The 27,020-nt window shown below is 36.1% G+C and overlaps 1 protein-coding gene and 1 non-coding gene across 2 annotated transcripts in view; one reads left to right on the top strand and one right to left on the bottom strand.

Annotated features, from left to right (window-relative positions):
• Positions 1 to 376: 376 nt before the first annotated feature.
• Positions 377 to 458, top strand: Trnas-uga. Its single transcript has one exon. It is a non-coding gene; the product is annotated as a tRNA-Ser (tRNA).
• A 5,480-nt stretch (positions 459 to 5,938) lies between these two features.
• Positions 5,939 to 27,020, bottom strand: part of LOC121375736 (DNA repair protein RAD50-like) — a 64,486-nt gene continuing 43,404 nt past the window's right edge. The window contains exons 30-40 of the mRNA XM_041503341.1: positions 26,110 to 26,139; positions 24,621 to 24,701; positions 24,217 to 24,275; positions 23,254 to 23,401; positions 22,254 to 22,427; positions 20,590 to 20,715; positions 18,779 to 18,831; positions 16,926 to 17,011; positions 13,583 to 13,856; positions 12,089 to 12,217; positions 5,939 to 6,801 (exon numbers count right to left, since the gene is read on the bottom strand). Of these exons, the coding sequence (XP_041359275.1) occupies positions 6,750 to 6,801; positions 12,089 to 12,217; positions 13,583 to 13,856; positions 16,926 to 17,011; positions 18,779 to 18,831; positions 20,590 to 20,715; positions 22,254 to 22,427; positions 23,254 to 23,401; positions 24,217 to 24,275; positions 24,621 to 24,701; positions 26,110 to 26,139 (1,212 nt within the window). The 3' untranslated portion in view covers positions 5,939 to 6,749. The remainder of the gene's footprint in view (positions 6,802 to 12,088; positions 12,218 to 13,582; positions 13,857 to 16,925; positions 17,012 to 18,778; positions 18,832 to 20,589; positions 20,716 to 22,253; positions 22,428 to 23,253; positions 23,402 to 24,216; positions 24,276 to 24,620; positions 24,702 to 26,109; positions 26,140 to 27,020) is intronic.

Genomic DNA, 27,020 nt, shown 5'->3' with positions numbered 1-27,020 from the left:
CGGTCGATCCCTATCAGTGCGCCCATTGATATATTTCTCGCACCAGCCAGTGCACCACGACTGGTACATCAAAGGCCGTGGTATGTGCTATCCTGTCTGTGGGATGGTGCACGTAAAAGATCCCTTGCTGCTAATCGAAAAGAGTAGCTCATGAAGTGGCGACAGCGGGTTTCCTCGCTCATTATCTGTGTGGTCCTTAACCATATGTCCGACGCAATATAACCGTAAATAAAATGTGATGAGTGCATCGTTAAATAAACCATTTCCAAATGAAAGCAAATACTTTTAGTTAATGATGCTTTTATAAAGAATACTTTTTTTGTTCTGTCGAATTTTGTATTTTAACGTAATGTCGGTTTTCTAAGTTTATACTCGTGCTGTGATGGCCGAGTGGTTAAGGCGTTGGACTTGAAATCCAATGGGATCTTCCCGCGTAGGTTCGAACCCTACTCACAGCGTCTTTTATATTTTCTGTTTTGTTTGCGGTCAAATCACGTAGGCCTAACCCTTTATCTAATGTGGATCCTTTTTTTTTTATCACACTTGATATTATTTATTTATTTATTTATTTATTATTATAATTATATATATATATATTTTTTTTAAAGTTATTTACTATTTTTGGGTGGTGGTGGTGGTGGAAGGGGGTCAATCGCATTTTGTCCTGCCTTACACCCTTACCTGTCAAGCAACAGGGATACAGGGCGACCAACCTAATGGAAATATTTTTCCGGAATTTTCTGGTATTTTCATTTTTAAGCGTGCGAACGCCCCTTTCAAAACAATAGTTTAAAGCACGCAAAAACGCAATTTGTTTTTAAACAGCACCATATTTGACATATTTAAAGAATAACAACAACCAAAGAGATACATGACAATAAGAAAACTGTATTATTTATTGGAATGTTATGTATTCAATAATAAAAGTATAAATCAATCCACATAAGTGTCAGAATTGTTCTACTTCCTTTTTAGGCATAGGCCTACTTTATGGCTTGTCTAGTAAAACATGCTAAATATATTCATCATTTTGCTAATATGGATTTTTGACGAATGGTGAATTATAAATAGTCTAATAAACAGTTTTTAGTACATAATGGATAGGGACCACTCACACAGGGTCTCCTTCACTCTTATAAATATCAGAACCCTTTCTGGAAGTCAGTATATGAGACAATGACCGCCATACAGGAATGCACTATATTGGTAAAAGCATTGATATATGTGTTCTGACATCTATTTCACCCCCACCACTTCAAATAAAATGTGTACATATAAACGCAAATGTATGTATCGTATGTACGCACTGCTAGGTCGACTTATTGTCACATTTGTTTTAGTCCTTGATCCAAATATTTGGCGAGTAAGTGAAAAAACTAATTTTGGGGCCGAATTTTCCAATATTGTTTTTTGCCGAATGGTGAGTCATAAGTAGTCGAATATACAACGTTTTCGGTACATAATGGATAGGGACCACTCACACAGGGTTTCCTTCACTTTATAAATATCAGAACCCTTTCTGGAAGTATATGAGGCAATGGATATGTGTTCTGACATCCAGTTCGCCCCACCCTTTGAACTAATAGGTGTACATATAAACACAAGTGTATATATTGTATGTACACACTGCGGGGGCAAATTATAGGCACATATATTTTAGTCCTTGTCCCAAATATTTGGTGAATAAATGAAAAAAGTAATTTTGGGGCCGAATTTTCCAATATGGATTTTTGACGAACGATGAATCATAAGTAGGCGCTAGTCAAATAAACACAGTTTATAGTACATAATGGATAGGGACCACTCACACAGGGTATCCTGCACTCTATAAATATCAGAACCCTATCTGGAAGTCAGTATGTGAGGCAATGACCGCCATACAAGAAAAACGGTGGAATCATTGATATATGTGTTCTGACATCTAGTTCACTCCACCCTTTCAACTAAAATGTGTACATTTCATCACAAGTGTATATATCGTATGTACGCACTTCAAATATTTGGGCAAAGGAATAAAATAAATGTGCCTATGATTCGCCCACGCAGTGAATACATACTATATATCCATTTGTGTTTATATGTACAACAATTTGGAGGGGTGGGGTGACATAGATGTCAAAACAGAAATATCAATGTAGTGCGGTCTTGTATCGCGGTTTTTACCTCAGATACACTGACTTCCACAACGGGTTCTCATGTTTATAGTGTGGAGGATACCCTGTGTGAGTGGTCCCTACCCGTTATGTACTAAAACTGTGTTTATTCGACTATTTATGACTCATCATTCGTTAAAAATTATTCCGGGAGAATTCGAACCCAAAATGAGTTTTTTTCCCAATTATTTACCAAATATTTGTCCCAAGGACTAATATAAATGTGCCTATGATTCGCCAACGCAGTGCATACGTAAGATATATTACGCATTTGTGTTTCTATGTACAACTTATATTTGGAGGGTTGGAGTGAAACAGAGAACACAAATATCAATGTTTTCACCACTATAGTGTGGTCTTGTATGGAGGTCTTTACCTCATATACTGACTTCTACAATGGGTTACTATGTTTATAGGGTGCAGGATACTCTGTGTGAGTGGTCCCTATCCGTTTATTAGACTATTTATGACTCACCATTCGTTAAAATTCATTCCGGGAGAATTTGGCCCCAAAATTAGTTTTTTTCATTTATTTAATAATATTTGGGCCAAGGACTAAAACAAATGTGCCTATATTTCGCTCACGCATTTAATACATAGATGTCAGAACACAAATATCAATCTTTTAACCACTATAGTGCGGTCTTGTATTTCGGTCTTTACCTCATACATACGGACATTTTTTTTTCCACCAAATATTTGGCCCAAGGACTAAATTAATGTGACCATGATTCGCCCACGCAGCGAATACATACAATATATGCATTTGTGTTTGTATGTATGTTTGTATGAGGCGTGAGGCGACATAGATGTCATAACACAAATATCAATGTTTTCCACTATAGTGCGGTCTTGTATAGAGGTCTTACCTCCTATACTGACTTTCACAATGGGTTTTCATATTTATAGGGTGAAGGATACCCTGCATAAGTGGTCACTATCGGTTTATACTAAAAAAAACCTCTGTTTATTCGACTACTTATAACTCACCATTCGTCAAAAATCATTCGGGCAGAATTCGGCCTCAAAATTAGTTTTTAAATTTATTTACCAAATATGGGCCAAGGACTAAAACAAATGTGCCAATGATTCGCCCACGAAGTTAATAGCCTACATACAATATATGCATTTGTATTTATATGTACAACTTGTATTTGGAGGGGTGGGGCGACAGATGTCAGAACACAAATATCAATGTTTTCATCACTATAGTGCGGTCTTGTATGGAGGTCTTTACCTCATATTACACCGACTTCCACAACGAGTTCTCATGTTTATAGGGTGCAGGATACACTGTGTGAGTGGTCCCTATCCATTATGTACTAAAACTGTGTGTTTCTCGACTATTTATGACTCACCATTCGATAAAATTGATTCCGGGAGAATTTGGCCCCAAAATTAGTTTTTTTTCTTCATTTATTTAATAAATATTTGGACCAAGGACTAAAATAAATGTGCCTTATGATGCACCCGTGCAGTGAATACATATGATATATAAATTTGTGTTTGGAGGGGTGGGGTGACAGATATCAAAACATAAATATCATTATTTTCACGACTATATCGTATGCATTAACTGCATGAGTGAATCATAGGCACATTTATTTTAGTCCTCAGCCAAAATATTTGGTAAATAAATGAAGAAAAATATGTTGGTGAGTAGTTAGTCGAATAAACAGTGTTTAATACATAACGGATAGGGACCACTCACACAGGGTATCCTCCACTCTATAAATATGACAACCCTTTCTGGTGGTCAGTCTATGAGGCAACGACTGCCATACAAGAATGCACTATAGTGATGAAAACATTGGTATATGTTTTCTGACATCTAGATTTTCCCACCCGTCCAAATACAAGTTGTACATATAAACACAAATGCATATACTGTATATATTCACTGCGTTGGCGAATCATAGGCACATTTGTTGTAATCCGTGACCAAAATATTTGGTAAATAAAGGAAAAAAACTCATTTTTTTGGTCCAGAATGGTATTTGACGAATGGGAAGTCATAAGTAGTCGAATAAACAGTTTTTAGTACATAACAGATAGAGATACAGACAAACATCTCTAGGGTTGGGATTTCCCAGTTTTCAACAGGAAAAGAAGGAAATGTTTTATTTAATGACGCACTCAACATATTTTATTTACGGTTATATGGCATCAGACATATGGTTAAGGGCCACACAGATATTGAGAGAGGAAACCCGCTGTCGCCACTTCATGGGCTACTCTTTTTTGATTAACAGCAAGGGATCTTTTATATGCACCATCCCAGACAGGATAACACATACCACAGCATTTGATATACCAGTCGTGGTGCACTGGCTAGAGGGACCGTCTTCAGCAGCCACTCATGATAGATTCTTTTTATCGAGCACCATAATTAAAGTTTTATAAGTAATAACAAAACAAGAAAAAACATTCTATAACATTTCACACTCGATTTAGCATAATTGCAAAGTATCTGCCCTGTAACACATTGTACAAATTACGATTTATAAGGAGCCATATCAACATAAACGTTGATATACCAGCTGTGGTGCACTGGCTGGAGTGAGAAAGAAATTACCAAAAACTCAATAAACTACAACCATGTTTATTAACACTACTATAATATAGTACAATGTAATTGTGAACATGATTTTGCATATATAAACAACAAATGATTTTAAAATAAACAATCAGCCATAACAATAACAAGTTTTATTGGTATTTAAATCAAAACTATTCCTTGATGATTATTCTTTACTAAGGCCTCTATAATAAAGGGCAATGGAAAGTAAACAAAATACGAGTGACATGATACTAACTATTCAGTACTAGCTGGTTTAATTTGGAGAAAACTTGGATGGTTTTCTCTTTTAAGAATACTTCACTGGGTCTCAACACAAATGCATATTCCCCTAGGGATATTAGTCTAGTCCGAACATCCCAGCAGCCAATGGGATGGCCGAAAAATCTTCCATTGAGTGACAGAAATAAGCAGAATGTTTTGCTAGTCCAAATAAATGGTTTGTTTTGTTCAAGTACAAGGACGATGTTTTTGATTGCTTAAAATGAAACTGCATTAAGATTTTTACTTGTCCACAGGATAACTACCATGGTACATTTTACTTGTCTGAATAGACTTTCACTTGTCGGGACAAACGGACAAGTGCTTATTTCGAAAGCTGCCGAGTCCTCCTTCCTGACCCAGTAACCTGACAGTAACGTCCTTCTTTTCCCTCAGCATTTGTTGGAGGCCAGGTGAAGTAGAAAAGAAGTGTTATGTTCAAGGAAGAACTCGTCAACAGAAACATGTTCCATCTTGGGGAATGCAGTTCAGACGCAGAACAGTGGGGCAGAAAAAAAAGAGAGAAAAGATCTCACTATTACGAAGGACCAGTTCCAGCCTACATTTTACCAGTGTGTCAGCCTACAGATCAGTGCTATGTTGCTATAATACAAACTTCAAATGATTATTTGTCACAACTAAAATATGTTGAAATCTTTTGTTCTCTTTATATTGATACTAAATTTAAAATGGATAAAACATAAATAATGAATTATAAAGAAAAATAACCAATAAAGTATAAAGAAGGAAGGAAGGATATGTTTTATTTAACGACGCACTCAACACATTTTATTTACGGTTATATGGCGTCGGACATATGGTTAAGGACCACACAGATATTTAGGGAAGAAACCCGCTGTCGACACCTCATAGGCTACTCTTTTCGATTAGCAGCAAGGGATCTTTTATATGCACCATCCCATAGACAGGATAGCACATACCACAGCCTTTGATGTACCAGTCGTGGTGCACTGGCTGGAGTGAGAAATAGCCCAATGGGCCCACTGATGGGGATCGATCCCAAAAAGTCTAAAAAAAAATAACCACACTAAAAATAAATATTTTATTTGCTAGTCAGAAATAGGAAGTCACCGGTCAGACTAGTAGTTATATTTTGAAGTCTTCTATCAGAAGTTTCACTCGCATTTGGTAAGCGGCCCAATATTTGCTGAAACCCTTCAGAGGAGCATAAACTGACTACCATCCTCACTTTTCTTTAATGTCAGTACAGTTTATTTCTCTCATAATAAGCATCAGTCAAAGAAGTAGCACCACAACAAGTCTTAAAGATGCATAATTTCAGTCCGTGAAAATAAACACAACATTTAACTAATCTACAAACCTGCAACTCATCTGCATAATGTTATAACACAGAGCAGGTAAAGTTTGTGATGTTGAAACGGGGAAATACTGTCTACAAATATCGGTAACTAGAGCTTGTCTCGATAACCACTTCTTCTCAGACGTACGTGCGTTTTTAGAATCATGACAAATGTATTTCGGGGTATTACAAAACCTTGGAGGACCAGAACCACTTCAGATGTACGAATAGGAATATTCAAAATAATAAAATGTAAGTGCTTCTAATTTAAATGATCAAAAATGGCTTTAATAGTGAAAAATATGTTGTAGTGTTTTAAAAACTAGGGACTGTCACTTTAAACAGCATCTTGTGAACATCAGAAATAAAAACATGGTGAAGCCATCTCATGTTCAAACTGTATCTTGTGACTAGTGGAATGAGACACACTGTTTAGTTATCTCATATGCAAATCCTGCACACGTGCCTTCACAATCTGGGAACATCCTCTGAAAGAATAAAAACAAGACAGACTTAAATCTACAAACAATCAAGGTAGTATACTGTATTTTTGCTACTTTTTTTCCAAAATCAAAAGGGTTAGTTTATATGACTGTAATGGGACAGTTTATATGTGAATTTTCATTTCAGATTAACATGTTTAAAACCCTCCAAAAACCTCAATATGATTGGGAGCAGGTCAACTCGCCTCCTACCAACTCGACCCAGCGGTTGGTCAACTCACCCCAAACTGTGTAGTCAATTCATATCATTACCATTTTGTTAATTAATATACCAATATTTTAAGCAATAATGTGAATTAAATATTGTTGAATATGCACACCAGTCGGAGTCCAAATGCCTTGCCTGATCATTCCTTTAAGGAAATAACTCCCAAAGGTCATTAAAATAGGCTTGACAGTTCATTGTAATAGATTATTATTTATCTGATATTAGGATTTCCCCAATATAAAACCATTTAATAAGTGGTCATAATAGCGGAATTTCACTGTAATATCACAAAACAAAATGACACCAAAGTTGTAGACGTCCATTTTTAATTTTGTCACAATTATTTATGGATAGTAAAGTTTAGGGCGAGTTGACCAAACACTGAGGCAAGTTGGTAGTGAGCGAGTTGGTTTTGGGGCGTGTTGACCAGCATTCATATGATCTACTAATATAAACAACATTTTTCCCTTTTAAAACTAAAAGCTGAAAATATCTTTAAAACCTTTATTAAACTACTGTATACAGGGTTGAAAATTAGCAGGCGACCTTTATTGGCTATGGGCGACTAAGAATTTTACAAAGGTAGTCCGTTAGGCGACCATCGATATTAGGGTCTGGCGAGTATGGTACCACTTAAAAAGCAAAGACACTGAAACTGAATTGAATGTGACAAAACACATCGCATCTGTGTTGGCGTGAGCTACTGCAGCAGAAGATATAGAACATGTTCTATATTTTAACAGCGCCAGACTCAGATTCTGTGTCTTTAGGCTGGGTCTTCTAAAAATAGAGCTCAAAACGTATTGAAGACATTGCATGTATTTTTTTAAATCTAGAAGTCGTTGGCTTATTAGAATGGACTGGATACGCCATAATTATCTAGTAGAGCTACTATTTGAAAATTGTTATTCAATGTTATGGTAAAAAGGAATCATATTTAATTAGCTTACATTATTCTGGGACAAAATCAAAATCTATCTTGTAGTTTTAACTCACACTAACGTGAGCAGATGCACATATATACAAATAACAATGACCTTTTTCATTACTACAGCCAAGGGCTTAATCCAAAGGTCAGTTAACTGATTGTCATTGTCAATATTGTTTTTAAATGAAAGCGAATTGCATTAAAAAAGAACATATCAGTCTTGACACCAAGACTTACATAAGGCCAAACAAAAAAAATGGTTTGTTTCCGGTCACCCGACCAACCCTAAATTTTGCCACCGACCCTGCACTTTTTTTTTCTGCTGGGGTGGAGGGAAGCACACAGAGAAGTTGTGGTCGCGGATCGACAAAGCAGACGACAGAAGTACTCAAGTAGGATAACTCTTACACATCAGTGTGTGTGTTAAATGGAGGTTGAGGGGTGTGTGCGCGTGGGGGGGGGGGGGGGGGGCGGGGGCAGCAGCGATGGTTTTTATACACCCCCACTGAAACTGGAATCATTAAGCAGTGTTCTACGTTGTGACCAAAATGGTCGCCAATGCGACCAAAATGTTGGCGTGGCGACCGATTGAATTTATTATCGTCGCCTGACTCCAAAAACGTCTAAGTATTAAATTATTTGCCATGTGCGTTCAGAGTCCTAGCAGCGAAAACAAATGAAATTTGTTGACATCATTGTGCAGTCGGAACATTTCACTATTTACGAAGTTGTCCAAATGATCACTGTGAATTCCGTATTAATTGTCGGTACAATTCGGAACTCATCGTTGATTTTAGTAATTTGGCGAAAACAATCCAGATACTTACAACACATTCATAAATGATACAAAATGAGTAGTGTCGCACTGTGGCGAGTAACATTTTAAGCTTGGCTAGTAAATTTTGTTGGTCCACTAGCCAAAGAAGAGTAAGTTATAAAACCGAGTGTAGAATACTGTTAATAACACGTGCTCTTATTAGGTACCACGGTAATTGGTGACACACGAGATCGCATGACAGTACGGTAACGTGTGTGGCGATTAAACGGCTTTTATTACAAACTGCTAAATACTGTAGGCCTATAGAGGAAAATTTATCGTATTATCTAACTCCAGTCATCTCATACAATGTAGGTTTATTTTCCAAAAACAACAACATGCGATCTCAACAAAACAAAAAAGGATTTCTTGATACCACATGCACAGACTACAAGTCATCGCAATTTTTCCACATGCAAAGGTGAAGGTCATATGAAAAAGACTTTGTACAATTTTCGTTGTTGGCTACTGCTTAGGCCTAGTACCCAGAATTTGTTAATATACACGGGTGTAGCCTGTAGGAAGATATCAAAAAGTGGGGTGGGTGGGTACACACACGTATAAAATTAATATATAAACCATCGATGCCGCTTCCTACGCCAGTGATGTAGATAGGCCTATCAACTGCTGAGCATGGGTAATAATTAAATAAACGGAATATTCAAGAATAACCACTAACATTAAACAGTCACATTTATTTCAGTGTTTCAGTTAATTGGGAATAAATTAATTTGAGTGATTTTAGCATGGGTCCGTTCAATAGGCTAATAAACATTAAAACTATAAGTCCGTCCCACAGGGAACGCCTTAGCCCGAGTACTCTGACTGTAAGAGAGCTAGACGGACATTTGAACATAAACACGCTCTCATTATTTATGTCCAAATGTCCGTCTAGCTCTCTTACAGTCAGAGTACTCGGGTTAGAAACGCCTTTTTTATTACTATGAAATTTACTACAAGTTATTCATTTCTAAGCCGAATGATTTGTAAATTGCACACAAAATTAGTATTGTTTTGTTATTTCCAATACAAGTTGGATAAATCTGTGAACTTTTTGTGCAAACATCTATTGACCAACTTGGACAAATTTGTGCAGTCATCCTATGACAAAACTGGACAAAGCTGTGAAGTTTCTGTGCAGTCATCTACTGATTTTTATTGGTGAAAGGAATAGTTTGAACTTTTTTTAGTTTTTCTGTCTTTTGAAAATGGCATGTGAAACTTAAAACTGACATTGACAGTGAGATTGTTTTTATTTCTCTCTGGCTGCAAAGAGTAAACTAAGATTTTTCAGACAGCTTGCCTTCATGTCTTTCATCTTGAGATTGAGTTTTTCTCTGGCAAACACATTTAAGGTAGGGTAACCTTTCTTTGAACTAAAAAAAAAATCAAAAACAATCCTACCTACCTACCATACCTTTTTTGGGCCATGTTACCTGAAACAAACTTCTTCTTTTTTTTTGGCCTAATGACATAACTGTCCAAATATTACTGTAATACACAATAAGTACACCGTTATGCTATGTAATATAATAACCAAGTACATCGTATATTTTGGTAAATTTTTTTTTTTTTTTTTACAGATTTATTTTCCTTTTGATATTTGTTTTATTAGTAGTCTACTACTGTAGCATTTATAATATCCAAATTAAACGCACATGTGTGAATGCTTTGTCCATTCCCGAGGAAATTCAATACTGGAGATTGTACCCCTTCTTGCATCGCCACAAAGAGGACTGCCACCCTAAGACTAAGTTTATATACTAAAGCACATGCAGTTCTACCTTTATTCTCTTTGTATTGCATTATTTCATTTTACTTCAGATACAATGCAAGTCAAGCTGTATACCTCAGCTGTTCTAGAATTTTGTTTTCACCCCTGTATAAAAAATGAAATTTAATCACCATAATTTAATGGACATTTGTAAAGAATTTTATTTATTTATACTGGATTTCTTTCTTCTTTTTTTTCAAAATATTTTATTTGAGTTGGTATGTTTTTATATGAATTTTAACTGTATTCATTATGAAGTTACATGCCAATTCATGGGTTTCCTTTTGAAAGAAACAGACTATATACGGTGAGTACATGATCATTATTCAACAAAGAATATTCTAGTTTTGATTTTGGCTGTGCATTTATTAAATTCCAATGTGATAATTGGAGGGCTAGTTGAATTTGAGAATGGCCAGTAAGATTTGTCTTCAACTGGTCCTGCTGGCGACCATGGTTTTTATGTTAATTTTCAACACAAAAAATGATCAATATTTATCAAACAGTTGACAGTTTTATATATAAACTCAAACAATCTCGTCATGCTGTATTCATGACGTCAGTATTCCGATAAAGACAGGTTATCGATTGAACACATGCACCACATGTACAATGTAAAACATTAAAAAATGCACAGCACATATGAAACCAAATAATCTTTACTGATGGTTTCCACTGGTCTCCAGAGAATATAATCCACAATACATTTGTCTGGCCTATAACAACATGACAGACAGAAAGCGAGCGTGTATTACTGGGCCGAGAACACAAAACATTTTGGCCATCGGTGGATAAACAGAGGTGTGTTCAAGAGACCGAGCACTCGTAAAAAGACGATTGATTTTGTTTGACGATACCACTAGAGCACATTGATTTATTAATCATCAGCTATTGGATGTGAAACATTTGGTAATTTTGACATATAGTCTAAGAAAGGAAACCCACTACATTTTTTCCATTAGTAGCAATGAATCTTTTATATTATGCACCATCCCATAGACAGGATAGCACATACCACAGGCTGGAGCAAGAAATAGCCCAACGGACCCACCGACAGGGATCTATCCTAGACCGATCACGCACCAAGCGAGCGCTTTACCACTGGGCTAAATCCTGCCCCTATAGCAGATATGAGCACTCTCATCAGAAGCGAGAACTTCTCCGATAGCTTCTGATTTATCGGTACAAATTTATCACATAAAATAATCGCAGAAATACAAGCATCTGTCTTAACATAAAACAGTGTTCTCTTTATATACTGAAGTGTGATTAATATGTTTTGTATCTATGAGCATTATTCACAGCTTAATCGGTAATAAGATACGCGCAATTTAATTTGAGGTTCTATCAGTATGTTCGGTATATATTTTATCAGTATATATATTTTATTCATGCACATATTTGTGTAAACAGTATATACAACAGTTAAATAAAGGTCATATTTCAGCATTTAATATCCAGTCCAATCTACTTTGAAGCTGAAATCACATGAACACGAAAACTGAAAAAATACATTGCTGTATTAAGCTGGTAATATGCACTTACGCCGGGTTCTTCCTCACTTTGTAGAACTCGTCCACATAGCTGGACCTGCCGAGCATCTCCACAAAGTCTTCATCGTGAGTTATCACCACGAGCTGGAAGTTCTTCTGTGGAGATCTGGCCTTGATGATTCTGTAACAAAGACAGAGAATTGCAATTATGCAAGTTACTTCAATGCAATTAACGCTCAATATTTCAGTGGTTTTGAGGTGAAATGTTTTACGGTCAACATGTTTGTACTTAATTTGGGCATACTTATACAGTGTTTATAGCCTTTAAGGGGCTGGGATGTAGCTCAGTGATAAAGCACTCGTCTGCTGTGTGGTCGGCCAAGGATCGATCCCTGTCGGTGGGCCCACTGGGTATTTTTCATTCCAGAGAGAGAGAGAAAAAGAGACAGAGAGACAGAGACATAAAGACAAAGAGAGAGAGAGAGAGAGAGAGAGAGAGACAGACAGAGACAAAGAGAGAGAGAGATAGAAGAGAGAGAGAGGAGAGAGAGAGATAGAAGAGAGAGAGAAGAGAGAGAGAGAGAGAGAGAGAAAGAGAGAGAGACAGAAACAAAGACAGAGAGAGAGACTATGCATTGCCACAGACTTTGATGTACCAGTCATGGGGCACTGGCAGGATTGGGGGGAAAACAAAACAAAGTCCATTACGGGTATTTGATTCTGTGACCCATTGGACCTCAGGCAGACACTCTACATAAATATTAAGCGCAGGTGTAGGAAGGTGCCAAAAAGTAGGGGGCACACAAACACACACACATATATAAATACATGTATAAATATATAAAATCCATCACTGCTGATATTATATATTAAGTGGGGGGGGGGGGGGGGGAGAGAGAGACACGACATTCCTCCTTTGCCCCCGCTTCCTACGCCAATCTTAAGATGTTAGGCTGAAATTTAGAATAAAAAGTAGGAGTTTACAGCAGTTTGTTTAATAACACCACTAGAGCACATTGACACATTAAACATCGGCCATTGGAGGTCAAACATTTGGCAGTTTTAACATGTAGTCTTAGAAACGAAACCAACTATATTTTTCCATAAGTAAAAAGGGATCTTTTATATGCATCATCCCACAGACAGGATAGCACATACCACAGCCTTTGATACACCAATTGTGGTGTACTGCCTGGAACGAACACCAAATGCAAGGGTGGGAATTGGTGAACTGTAAAAGAGAGGAAATCTAGAGGGTCCCGTAAATTCTTGAAATCCTTGGTTAAAATCTGTGCCATCCGACACATTTTGGAGGAAAGGACGATTAAAATGCGAGGAAACACAATGTTTCATGAGAGGAAAACAGCTGATCCCAGGAGAATTCCCACCCCTGCAAATGATGTCATAATATGGAGGATGAGGTTACAGCCTTTATGGTTAATTGCAGAATAAATAATAATAATAATTTAAAAAATGCTGATGAATAAATATATAAATGAACAAACTGAATTCATGAAAAACAAAAAAAAAAAAAAAATTAACTCACTCAACCAGGGCATACGCCAGACTTTCAATGTTTTCTCTGTCAAGGTTCGTTGTCGGCTCGTCTAGAGCCAAAACTCCACAGTTGACGCAGAATGTTTCCGCCAGAGCTAGTCGAATTATTAACGACGCCAACACCTTCTGACCCGCACTACATCGGCCTCTCATGTCCAACGCAGCATCACCCTTCACCATGACAACGCGGTAGTTGTAGCTCCGCCGGGATTTCAATTCACCACCATCCTCATTGCCAGAGCAGATTTCTATTGTTTCTATGTCTAAAACAAAATAAAGTCACCACTACAACATTACAATTTCTATTGTTTCTATCACGACTAAATACACACCACTGTAATAAGTACATGTGTATCTTCTGGTTTCTCGGTCTAAATAGATAATAACTAGTTAATGACGTAGGATATCGGCTTTATCCTGTGAAGGTAAAAATGGGAAATTCTGTGAGGCTCTGCAGAGTGGAATTTCCCAATCGGCCTGCAGTCCGAAAAAAGTATTTCCATCTATTTAAGCTACATTGTATGATGATCTTAGTCAAATGAAAATAATGTTTCATGTAGTTATGCATGTGATGTCACTTGGATGCAATTTCAAAAGTCATAATCTGCTAGTATACATAATTTATGACTTTGCTTTAATTGGTCATCATAATCGGCTAACAGAAACTGTGGTTGCAGAATAAAATACATACAGTCACTACCACAACATTTAATGTTAGCAGGGTCTGCAGCCTGCAATGTTGCCCACTTTTAATACTTACAATTATCGTATTTATACACCTCACTGCATTCATTAGATATATATAAGCAAGGCTCACACTGGAACGAAGTTTGGTTTAGCAAATTTTTAGATAGAAAATGTGGTTAATTTAACCTTTAGACTACTTGATTAATTTTTGACAAAAACCACAAGTTTATAATTTTTACTCACATATATTCACTTAAATAATTTATAAATACATAAAATAAAGTTCATATTTGAATCGTTAAGTATTATTTTCGTGGGTTGTTATAATTTTTATGATATTTTAGATCAGTTAATGTTTACTAAAATCAGGCAAAAAATTGAAAAAGTCGCATTTACTTACCGGCATTTGTGGCCAGCTGTCCAGTATTTATGTCTATAATTCCCGATAACCGTGGTTTTCTCAAAAGAATTTAAAAAACCCAAACCGAACTACGATTCATATCCCAATATTGGGTGATTTTTGTTGTTGGTAAAACAATCAAATTTTATTATCAAATTAGCGTCACAATCAGCTATCGATCCCTGAAAATGACCGTGATGTGCCGCCATTGTTGTCAAGCGAAAACACTTGCCGAAAAGATACAGGAAGCTGATTTGTCTTCTGTTTCCTGTCATACAAGTCTTTCCGGTGAGTGTCGTATGCAAAACAGCGGGAAATATGAATTGGGGAATGCACTGTATACAGTATACAGTATGTCGACTGCGGTGACTTTGGGGCGAGATATCTCGCCTGCAGTAGTCAGAAGGTTAAGGAATATTTTATTAGCCAAACACTGATTTTTTTTTAGCCAATTTGTGTAAAAATTACCAATTGGCTAATCTGGCAATGGGCTGGGTGAGCCCTGTTATTATAAGCCTGTTTGTTACTGGACTAGTTAATATGTTGTACAAGGTATTTTAAGACTTCTCTGCATGCATAAAAAAAACAAGTTTGTTTTATTTAATGCTATTACCAGAACACATTGACTAATTAATTCACTGCATGAATAAAGGGATAACTAACGGTTGCATAAGATCTAAAAAAAAAAATTAGGTAGAATAGATTAGCTTTTAATTTTTTAGTTTTTACTACATTCACCCCTACAGGTTAAAATACAATGTTATTCATGTACATTACCGTTAGGGTTGTTATTTTAACTACCATATATCTTCGCCTATAAGTCAAATTTTTTTCACCCAAAAATTATTTTATAACTTGGAGGGTCGACTTATAACAGGGTAAAAAAAATTCACCCAAAAATATTACCGTTTTGGGGATTATTTTACAAGTTTTATTGTTGAAGTATACCCTGTATTTATACTCAAATATGTTAATTTGACACATTTATTTTTTATAACCTTTTTTTTTTTTTGCATTAGAATGGTTTTGGTTATGCAAAAAGGCGTGCGATCTCACTCACATGCCAAGAGAACAGTCCACTTAGTTAAAGTAACAGTCATCACTAATAGCAAAAATGTAAACAATACTAACTACCTGTTGCCTGAGTTTATTTTGAAATCTGGTCACTGGCATTAATGGTTGTTCAAACAATGTTTTGTCGGTGATTAACTTCATGAATATTACTGAATGGATGGAATGGAAACTCATTTAACGTGCCCATATCCACAAAGGTTCAGGCACGCCTACCACGGATCCGACCTCTGACTTTGCCAGTGGAGGGTTCCGTGGTAGGAGGGAATATTACTGAGCTTTCCCTTAAAACAGCTTAGACTGATCTCTGCAGTTCACTAGAGCAATAGGGACATACATCATTTGGTACAAAAACCAGTGTACTTTCCAGAGTTATCCTCCTTACATGTATTAATATGGCGGCAAAACATATGATTAACTGATACTTTCAGTTTTATCGTAGTGATCTGTTGTCAGTGTTTATAAATAAAGTTGTTGTCAGTGCACAAAACCATGCTATACAGTGCCATACGGTAACAGTCAAACAGCTTTCACTATCTACTAAGGGAATATTTCGTTTTGATGCTATGTAGTTTGATTGCGATGTACAAAACGTGAAAACCGAAGTTTGTAAAATAATTTTCTTTTGTTCAAATATTGTACATTATTGTTCTCATGTGCTGAAAATAAGAAATACTTCAATATTTATAAGTTGTTTTTCATGGGTCGACTTATAAACGGGTCAATAAAAAAATTAGTTTTCAGGGCTTGAAATTAGGGACTCGACTTATAGCCGAGATCGACTTACAGGCGAAGATATACGGTAAGTGGACTGCTGCCTTGACATGTGAGTGAGATTGCAACTCTTTCCCTATAATCAAAACCGATCTAACACCAAAATGGTAAGTTATAAAACATAAATTTTTCCAATTAACATATTTAAGTATAAATACAGAGCATAATTCCACAATAAAACTTGCAAAATCTTTCCAAAAACGGTCATATTTTTTAATGAAATTTTCTGACACTCTTGTAAGTCGACCCCTAAGTTATAAAATAAGTTTTTGGAGAAAAAAAATTGACCTATAGACGAAGATATACGGTAGGTTTGGTCTTTTTTTTTTCTAGGTAGGGTTGGGTTCCCAGAAACACACTTTCTTTTTAAGGTCTAAGTAGAGATTTTGAAAGACTTTACCATTTCCTCTGTACGTGTTCCTCCACAGTTCACGAATTATCTTGTTAATCTCACTCATTTTCTGATTGTGGTAATTCATAATGGCTCTGTAAAAAAAAAAAAACCCAGCATATTAACAAAAAAAGGAGATATTTCATATAAGCAAAAACAACTCTTTCTTTAAGTAAAAAGAATATTCTTCATCACCAAAATTAAGTGAAATCATCTTGAATGGTGGATGATTTGAGTTTAAAGCTGGGTGGTATTGAAATTCCAGGTTCGATATCAGTATAGGTATTTTTGGGGTGATTTATCTCGGTATTGGTACAGTATTCGGTATTAAAACAATACTGATATTGAACAGTATTTTTGGTATACTCAGCTTTAAATGCATGCCCCAGTTAATGCTGCTCATCTGGGGGTTTTCTGTCGATTCTAAGGAAGAATGATGCCCATCCGCTCTTCTTTTCAGTCATTTTGCGACTGTCGGATAGATTGTTAGTGCTGTACTAAATGGTGAGGAACATTTTTTCAATACCGAAATTTCGGTATTTTGGTATCTGCTCAGTACGGTAAATCGGTAATGATATGATACCGATACCAGTGTTCGAGATTAAAAGTTTTGGGCAGTAAAGTTGGATACTAACAATTCAAAATCTGGTATCCCACCTGAGAATTTAGTATATCACTTAAATGAAATTCATAAATAACATCATAACAAATTTGGACGACACCGTTCTCGTTCCCAATCTATTGCTACACCGCAATCAAAATTGCAGAATTCGTGAAATTCGCAATCAAACGGATTTGGCAAAAAGATTTGCTGCATCTATTTTTGCGTAATATTGACATAAACTAATATTTAGCAGTAATCAATAAGTGTTTCTGACATTACTAACGATAAACCTACCTGTATCAATTTTCTGCAGATCAATATCTCAAAATAAAATTTGAAGGGAGGAAACATCCAACAAGAACAATAGTGATTTAGCGGTTCCCAGCATTAGACTGTGTACGAGTTGGGGGAGATATTGTTACAGCATATCATTAGACTGAGTAAGAACTCAAAAATACTGTTACTTAACTTCACCAGTAAAAAAAACCAAGAACCTTATATGGTATTCCGGTGGAATACTGGGTTATTGAAGTCTGGTATCCAGAATTAAATTCTGGTATCCCCAGGATACTGGGATACCGTTAATCTCGAACACTAGATACCCTACAATATACCACCCAACTCTATTTGAGTTAATGAAAGTTTAAAAAACATTGTATTAGGCACATTTTGGATCATTATAAATCATTTTTAACTTTACTTTTGTGCTTGTATCCAATTATAGTTCAAGCATGCTGCATTGTATAGAGTACATACCTCTACTATATGTGTGTGCCTGATGTGAAGCCAACACAGTAAACGAGATCTATTACAGTGACCGACTGGGAGTCGAACCCACCATGATGTGATCCTCACCTCACCACACACACCATACTTCCAAACCCAAGATCCATCAGTGACCGACTGGGAGTTGAACCCACCACGATGTGATCCTCACCTCACCACACACACCACACTCCAAACACAAGATCTGTCACAGTGACCGACTGTGGAGTCAAACCCACCATGATGTGATCCTCACCTCAACACACACACCATACATCCAAACCCTAGATCTATTACAGTGACCGACTGGGAGTTGAACCCACCACGATGTGATCCTTACCTCACCACACACACCATACGTCCAAACCCAAGATCTATCATTCTGACCGATTGCGGGGTCGAACCCACCATGATGGGATCCACACCTCACCACGCACACCATACGTCCAAACCCAAAAAGTGAGTAATGGTAAGTCAAACACTGTCGCCATACCTGTCCATTGCTGTGTAGTATTTCTGCAAATCACTATTGGCCAATTCTGTTGTCTTAAAAAGAAAACAATAAATCAGACGGGTTGCAAGTATTCAGCAAGATCTGTTCCAAACTAAATCCCTGGGCTGAGCTGTTAAACAAGTTTATATTGTTTAATAACACCACTATAGATCACATTGATTTATTAGCTATGGCCTAACAAAAAATATGCGTGTTTTTGGTTTCCAGACCTATTCAAATTTTATGTAGCAACCCAGAAATATTTTGAATATTTTGAAACAAAGACCTAACAGAACAAAACAAAAACAAAAATCATGATCCCTGATTTTTTGCAATCAGTAAACCAGATTCAGAACACCCAGGCCGATTATGGTTTCTCCGTTTCATTCGATTTAAAAGAAAAAAGAAAAAAAAGTTCCTACCTACCTACCCTATTTTCCCCAAAGATGAAACCTAAAACAAATTTTGTGTTTAGACCCTATTGGTGAAAGTAAAAGATTTCACTTAATAAATATTAAATTATTCACATTAATGTAAATACTGCATTGAATGAAACTAAAATTAGTTATGAAATGTGACCTAGTAATAGAGAAATATTTTCTGATATTTATTTTAAATAAACAATAAAATGTTCATTTAAAAGTATATACATGTGCTATTCAATATAAAATTCAATACACAAAGAAACATTCTGAAGATAAAACAAGAATTCTGCAGAATTAGATGCCTCATCTGCCATAAACCTTTAGAGTGCTCTGTGATGAACATCCGTGAGTGCAACTGTAAACCAAGTTTCACTGACCAAGGACTTATAATTTGTGAGAAATTAATCTAAATGAAAAAACAAAAACAAAAAAACTTTAACACCAAAGTTAATGCTGTCGCCACCATCAGAAAAGTGATATGTAAATCTCACCTGTTTACTTTGTAAAGTTGAGACAAAAAAGTAAAGGAAGAAAGGAAATGTTTTATTTAACGACGCACTCAACACAATTTATTTACAGTTATATGGCATCAGACATATGGTTAAAGACCACAGATATATGGAGAGAGGAAATCCGCTGTCGCCACTTCATGAGCTACTCTTTTCGATTAGCAGCAAGGGGTCTTTTATATGCACCATCCCACAGACAGGATAGTACATGCCATGGCCTTTGTTACACCAGTTGTGGAAGCACTGGCTGGAATGAGAAGTAGCTCAATGGGCCCACCGACAGGAATCGATCTTACATCGATCGCGCATCAGGAGAGCGCTGTGCCACTGAGCTATGTCCCGCCCCAAAGGAAAACAGTATTAAAAGCTGAGCTGTTCACGATTCTGTCTCGTGGCCAGCAAGAATAATTTCTCCCATCCCTAGCCATGCAAAACAGACCCATTCCATGATGTCAGCCCATGTCATATCAATGCAAGTTGGTTACTTTTAAATCGATATTTTGTTATTAAAACCTTCATTATAAAAGCTATCTTGTTAATTTGTAGCGTTAAATTATATTTAACACATGAAACAGATGCAGCAAATATGACAGTGTAGTTTATTTATCATAAAATGGTCAAATAAAGAAGTCACCTTTTCAGCCATCTTTGTTCATGTAAAATAATGATTTATTTATCGAATGGATGGGAGAAAAAGACTCCATCATATGAGGCCATCTGGGATAGAAAAAGTATACCAATTTCCACCACCTCTGTTGTACCTTTTCTATCCCACATGACCACATATGGTGGAGTCTATTAGTAACCAACATACAAGTCATATCTACCCGCATCTCGATGGAGTCTATTAGTAACCAACATACAAGTCGTATCTTACCCGCATCTCGATCATCTTATCTCGGTATTTGACCTTGGCGTCCTTGAACATATCTGTCTTAAGTTCTTTACGTGATGTCTGAATCTGATCCCGGAAACCCTGCTGTCGTCCTTGTGCTATGTTCCGCTGTACACGAGAGAAAAAACCCATACACAAATTCACACACTGTGAATACTGGGAAACGTATACAAAAAGCTATTATATATAGTCAAAAGTGACTGTTTGAAACAGGTAGCCACTAATTAGAGGTTGTCACTGTACAGTGTATTAACCTGACTCAATGGGTGCTAGTATTCTTTACTGTGAAGATTCTTAATATCTCATATCTTGTTACAGATGCTTTAGATAATAAATTTGACTGAATTTACTTATGGAACATTTAACATTCACTGTAGTGATTTCAATACATTTATTTTGTAATTTTGAGTCCAAATGACTTGATTACCAGGAATGCTGCTAACAGGTTGATGCTTGGGAAAGTGTTGACTGTATCAAGCAATATGTCAATGGACTTGATTACCAGGAATGCTGCTAACAGGTTGATGCTTGGGAAAGTGTTGACTGTATCAAGCAATATGTCAATGGACTTGATTACCAGGAATGCTGCTAACAGGTTGATGCTTGGGAAAGTGTTGACTGTATCAAGCAATATGTCAATGGACTTGATTACCAGGAATGCTGCTAACAGGTTGATGCTTGGGAAAGTGTTGACTGTATCAAGCAATATGTCGATGGACTTGATTACCAGGAATGCTGCTAACAGGTTGATGCTTGGGAAAGTGTTGACTGTATCAAGCAATATGTCGATGGACTTGATTACCAGGAATGCTGCTAACAGGTTGATGCTTGGGAAAGTGTTGACTGTATCAAGCAATATGTCAGTGGACTTGATTACGAGGAATGCTGCTAACAGGTTGATGCTTGGGAAAGTGTTGACTGTATCAAGCAATATGTCAGTGGACTTGATTACAAGGAATGCTGCTAACAGGTTGATGCTTGGGAAAGTGTTGACTGTATCAAGCAATATGTCAGTGGACTTGATTACAAGGAATACTGCTAACAGGTTGATGCTTGGGAAAGTGTTGACTGTATCAAGCAGTATGTCAATGGACTTGATTACCAGGAATGCTGCTAACAGGTTGATGCTTGGGAAAGTGTTGACTGTATCAAGCAGTATGTCAATGGACTTGATTACCAGGAATGCTGCTAACAGGTTGATGCTTGGGAAAGTCTTGACTGTATCAAGCAATATGTCAATGCAAACGAGTCATCAGACTAAGAAAACCCCATAAAAACAAACCAATCTTTCATGTGAACATCAGGCATGGCGGAGCACGGGAGGCTGGGGAGGGGGAATCTTTCATGTGAACATCAGGCCTGGAGGAGCACGGGGAGCTGGGAGGGGGCCTAGACCCCCAATAATTCTGAATCAAAAATATTACTTGTAGTAAATCTTAAGGCAGAAAGGAATTTTACTTGTAGAATGCAGGAAATTGCATTTCAGAACATCTACATGTAGTTTTCAAAATTTTACGGGGGAGCATACCCACGAACCCCCTAAAAACTTTGCTTAGCGCCATCAATCTTAGTCAGCCCCCCCCCCCCCCTCCCCCAATGTTAACATAATTAAATGTTAATCTTTAACATAACATAAACAGACAAACCTCTTTTTGTAAATTGTCAGCACTATCAACCAATTTTCGACGTTCTCGTTCAAGGTTCATTACGTCAAAACCGCCCAGTTGCTTTGTCAGCTCTTCTATCTGAACTTGCAATGATTTGATTTCTTCCTCTTTATTTCTCAGCTGAAGAATGTCATTCAGCTCTCGCTGACGAATCTGAAGTTACAAATAATTAATATTTAATTAACAACCTAGATCTCAACTACATGTGCAGAATACTTTTTACATCTTAATTATCAGTTTTGATGTTAACTACAAATGCAAAATAACTTTCAACTGTCTGTTGAGATGAGATCAAAGTTGCCATTTAAAGCATCCGAGACAGAAATCATAAATATTTACTTTCCAGCTTTAATTTTAGTAAACTATTGCAACATATCGTTTGTGATGTGATTAAATATTGCATCTGAAAGTAACTACATTATTGTTAAAAATATCTTAATTGGAATTAGCAGCCAACAATCTCAAAATATCAACATGTATTTTGGAAACATGATATTCAATCTTGTTTAATACTATTATTACCAAGTACTACTACTATTACTATTAATACTACAGTACTTCTAATCATCAATGCAGGGCTCGAACTTAAGAATTTGTCTCGATCGGCAATTTTTAAAAGAATTATAATGGGTGAAACAAGCCACTGACAGTTATTTTGAGCTTGCTTGTTGGAATTTTTTTTAAAGTTACATTTGCAGCAAATAAACTTGACTGAAAGGTTATTTTGCTGTATGTAGATATATTTAAAATGTGCCAATGTTAAATATTGGCAGATAATATACACCAGGTATATACATTTTGCCATTGTTGAGGAGCTTTACCGATGCCAGTTTATATTTCAATGTCGGCAAATACCATCAATGCCGTCATTAAGTTCGAGTCCTGCAGTCATTACCTATATGATCATTGTAATAACAGTGCCACATGACATATTTGATTATTGTTGTGATGAACACCAGTGTAAATATTTCATGTTCACCTGCTGTGTGGCTAGCTCCTTCGTCAGTGCGTTTACATTCTCAGTTATCTCCTCTTGCTCCTGCTCTTTTTCTCCGAGACTCGATACCAAGGTCTTCTGGCGATCCTTACACTTGACGAGTTTCTCACCCTTACCTGATTGATCGTATCTAAAAATAGTATAAACAAAACAACAGTTATATTTAAACAAGAATGAGAGAAGAAGAAATTTGTTTTGTTTAACGACACTGGAGCACATTAATTAATTAATAATCGACTATTTGGTAATTCTGACACGTAGTCATCAGATGAAACCCGCTACATTTTTTCTAATGCAGCAAGGGATCTTTTATTTGAACTTTCACACAGACGGGAAAGCACATACAACGGCCTTTGACCAGTTGTGGTGCACTGGTTGGAACAAGAAAAATCCCAATCAGTTGAATGGACCACCAAGGTGGTTTAATCCTGTGATGCAAGCACCTCGAACGAGTACTGAACTGACTGAGCTAAATCCCGCCCCAGAGAATGAGAGAAAGAAAACCCCCAAGCAAACCCTGTTACTCCGTTAAAGTAACATCAGGCCTTTTATATGCACTTTTCAACAGATAGGACAGTACATACCAATGCCTTTGATAGATCAGTCAAGGAACACATGGCCTAACGTACAAGTTCCAGCAGTTAACAGTATATAAATATCTACACACAATTCATATGACCTAATTCGGTGAGGTCCAGTTACCAGTATGCAAAGATATCTGATGAGTTACAGAATTATTACTTATTAATAAATTCTGTACCTCTTAACATGAAAGATTGGAGAAAACTTGAGGTGTTTTCATTTTTTTTTAGATCCTTCACCTATCCTCAACACAAATGAATATTCCCCTTAGCAGGTACATTGATATCAGTTATACAAGGATTTACAAATTACACAATTATGACGGAATTGTAAATATTGTATGTAAGGCAATCATAAACCTACTGTTTAATGTCCTGATTCACGGCTTTTACTTCACTGCCATTACGACGAACACGTTCCATCTAAAACAAAAACACATTAGCTGTCATATACTTCCGTCAAAGAAATATCCAAGTATTTGATGACACTCAGAATGATAGTAACATATTTTTAATAATTATATTTAATGAAGTGGAAATTACGTTCGTTAGCTGAATATGCCCTCATTTTCAATTATTTTACAACAAAAACACATGAGTACTTTCTGAGCAAATATAAATCACTTTTAATAAGTCAATTTATCAATTAAATATCAATTGATAAAAACTTGAAGACACTCAGTATGTGTGGTGTCTCTATTTGAGATCAACTGTGTAAGTACGACAATACATTTTGAATGTGATAAATTAAACAATATTCTCATCTACCTCATCTTTTGCCTCATCATTTTTTTTCTCTTTTTCTGCAGTAATCTTGTCTTTTTCAGTTTTCTGCTTAGTAATTTGACTCTGAAAAGAAAACGAAATGTGAATACTGAAAATAACGAAACTCGATCAATAACTTCAAAAAATCTGTACAATAATCATAATCATAATAATAATAATAACAATAATAATAACCCCCCCCCTACAAAAAAAAAAACCCTGAGGAGTAAATGTTTTTAAGGAAGCAGAAAAATTAGACATAGGATGAATACTATAACTGTCATTGTGACATCCAAATCAAAACCTGAAAACCTATACCGGCCTCAGTGGTTTTATGGTTATGCCATCGGACATAAGGCTGGTACCAGCTCCAACCCAGAGCAAGTTTTAACGACTCAATGGGTAGGTGTAATACCACTACACCCTCTTCTCTCTCACTAATAACTAACCCACAGTCCTGGACAGACAGCCCAGATAGCTAAGGTATGTGCCCAGGACAGCGTGCTTGAACCGTAACTGGATATAAGCATAAAAATAAGTTAAAATGAAATGAATGAAAACCTCATAAGCTAGGTGAGGTATTTCAAAAGTGTCTTTTTTGTGGTGAAATTTGGAATCTGGTTTTTTGATGATAAAAAGATAATATTTGGTGTACAAACAGGACAAAAAATAATTAATCATTTAATTTTAATAACAAAACAATATATATATATATAATGCTTGTGTAGCGAACATCTCACTATCGTTTCCTCATCTTCTAGCCATGGTAAAGGATTATTATATGACAGAAAAAATAATATAACAAATAAATTTGCAAGGGGACAATCATATTCAAAAAATGGTGCCCATTTGTTGTGGTATTAGAAGCCTGTGAATAATTCTTCTTCTCCGTTTCCTTTGACTTAAGGTTGATTTAATCAACTGGTTTTTAATGTATCTAAAAAATAATATAGATAATATATCTAAGCAAATATATAAATCGTGTAAATAGGAGATCTCTTGTGAAATAACCTATGTGTTTATTGTTATACCTTCCTGAAACATCAGCTGTACATACTTTTTTTCAATCACTGTTTGTATTTAATTATGTGCTGTGCGTATATTGTTTTGTTCTTTTTCCTTGTATTTTGTAATATGTTTTGTAAACTGTACCTTTGCCACTAAAAAAGAAAAATTAAAATAAGGGAGGTAACTCATAAAAAAAGTTGCATTACAAAAACTAAACACAGAAAAACACTTCTAACCCGGTGAGAGATTATGTTCTGTACTGATATTTAAAAATGGACTGTCAAAAACATCTGGGTTTTTTAAAACAGAATATTTGTTTACAGAGGGTGTGATTTTGCAGGGCTTCACTGTTACAACTGTGCCCTTTGTAATGAAATTGTGCTGATTTAGTTTTAGACACAAAATCACTCCGGCTTGGACAAAGGACATTGTCTAGAGTATTTTACTTGTCACATAATAAACATTAACAATTGAAAATTCTTACATCTAGTGGCACCAGCTCCGTTTTTGCATCCTAAAACAAAAGAAGCACAATAATTACCATCTACGAGCATAAGCAATTATATTTCTAGAATTGTAATAATGTTGGTACAAAGAGCTCATACTGGCAGTAAGTAATGAAACATTTTTCTTACACACCCGTTGGTGAGAACACCATGTGTTATTTAGGATTACAGATACTTGTTAACACATGTATGTGTGTTAACAATTTCAAGACATACGACTGGCAGCTCCTAGCTGATGACCAGGTCACCAATGCCATACGTCCAATAAAACCCCCAGTGCAATGGAAATCGATTAGACTTTGACATATAGTTAACCTGACAATCATGTGTCTGTGATGCGTAAGTCAGCTACAAGTGCAACGGCTGTAAATAACTTTTAGTCGAAAAAGAGATTAAAATTTTCTTAAAGCCTGGTTTTTGAGGATATTGTAAGAAATAGAATAATACATTCGTGTCCGTTAGATACCATATATTTCACAACTCATTGTTTAAAAATGTATCAAACTCGCTTTCGATTGTTAAGATACATTTTAAAACAACTCGTGAGATGAATGGTATCTAACGGCCACTCATGTATTATTCTCTATATATTAGCCCTGTTAGTAAATTACTGCACTATCATATTGAGAATCCATGATTCGAATCTCTTTAGTCAATCTGTTAAAGAAGTAATTAGTACTGTCAATTTCAGTCACAGCGATTACTGATACTATTCAAAACAAGCATTCTGAATGTACAGGGCCCACGTTCTCATTACACAGATGTCATCTGACATTGAAATCCATGTTAAATCGCCCAACTTCAAATGAAGATTGGCAATAGAACGAGTTCTTGTTGGCACTGACAACAAACACCATTTGTGAACATACATTATATCAACATTTATTTT

Source organism: Gigantopelta aegis, chromosome 6 (assembly GCF_016097555.1).
Source record: "Gigantopelta aegis isolate Gae_Host chromosome 6, Gae_host_genome, whole genome shotgun sequence".
Lineage (NCBI taxonomy): Eukaryota > Metazoa > Mollusca > Gastropoda > Neomphalida > Peltospiridae > Gigantopelta > Gigantopelta aegis.
Note: the sequence above shows the minus strand (reverse complement) of the source record. Positions and strands in the feature narration are given on the sequence as shown.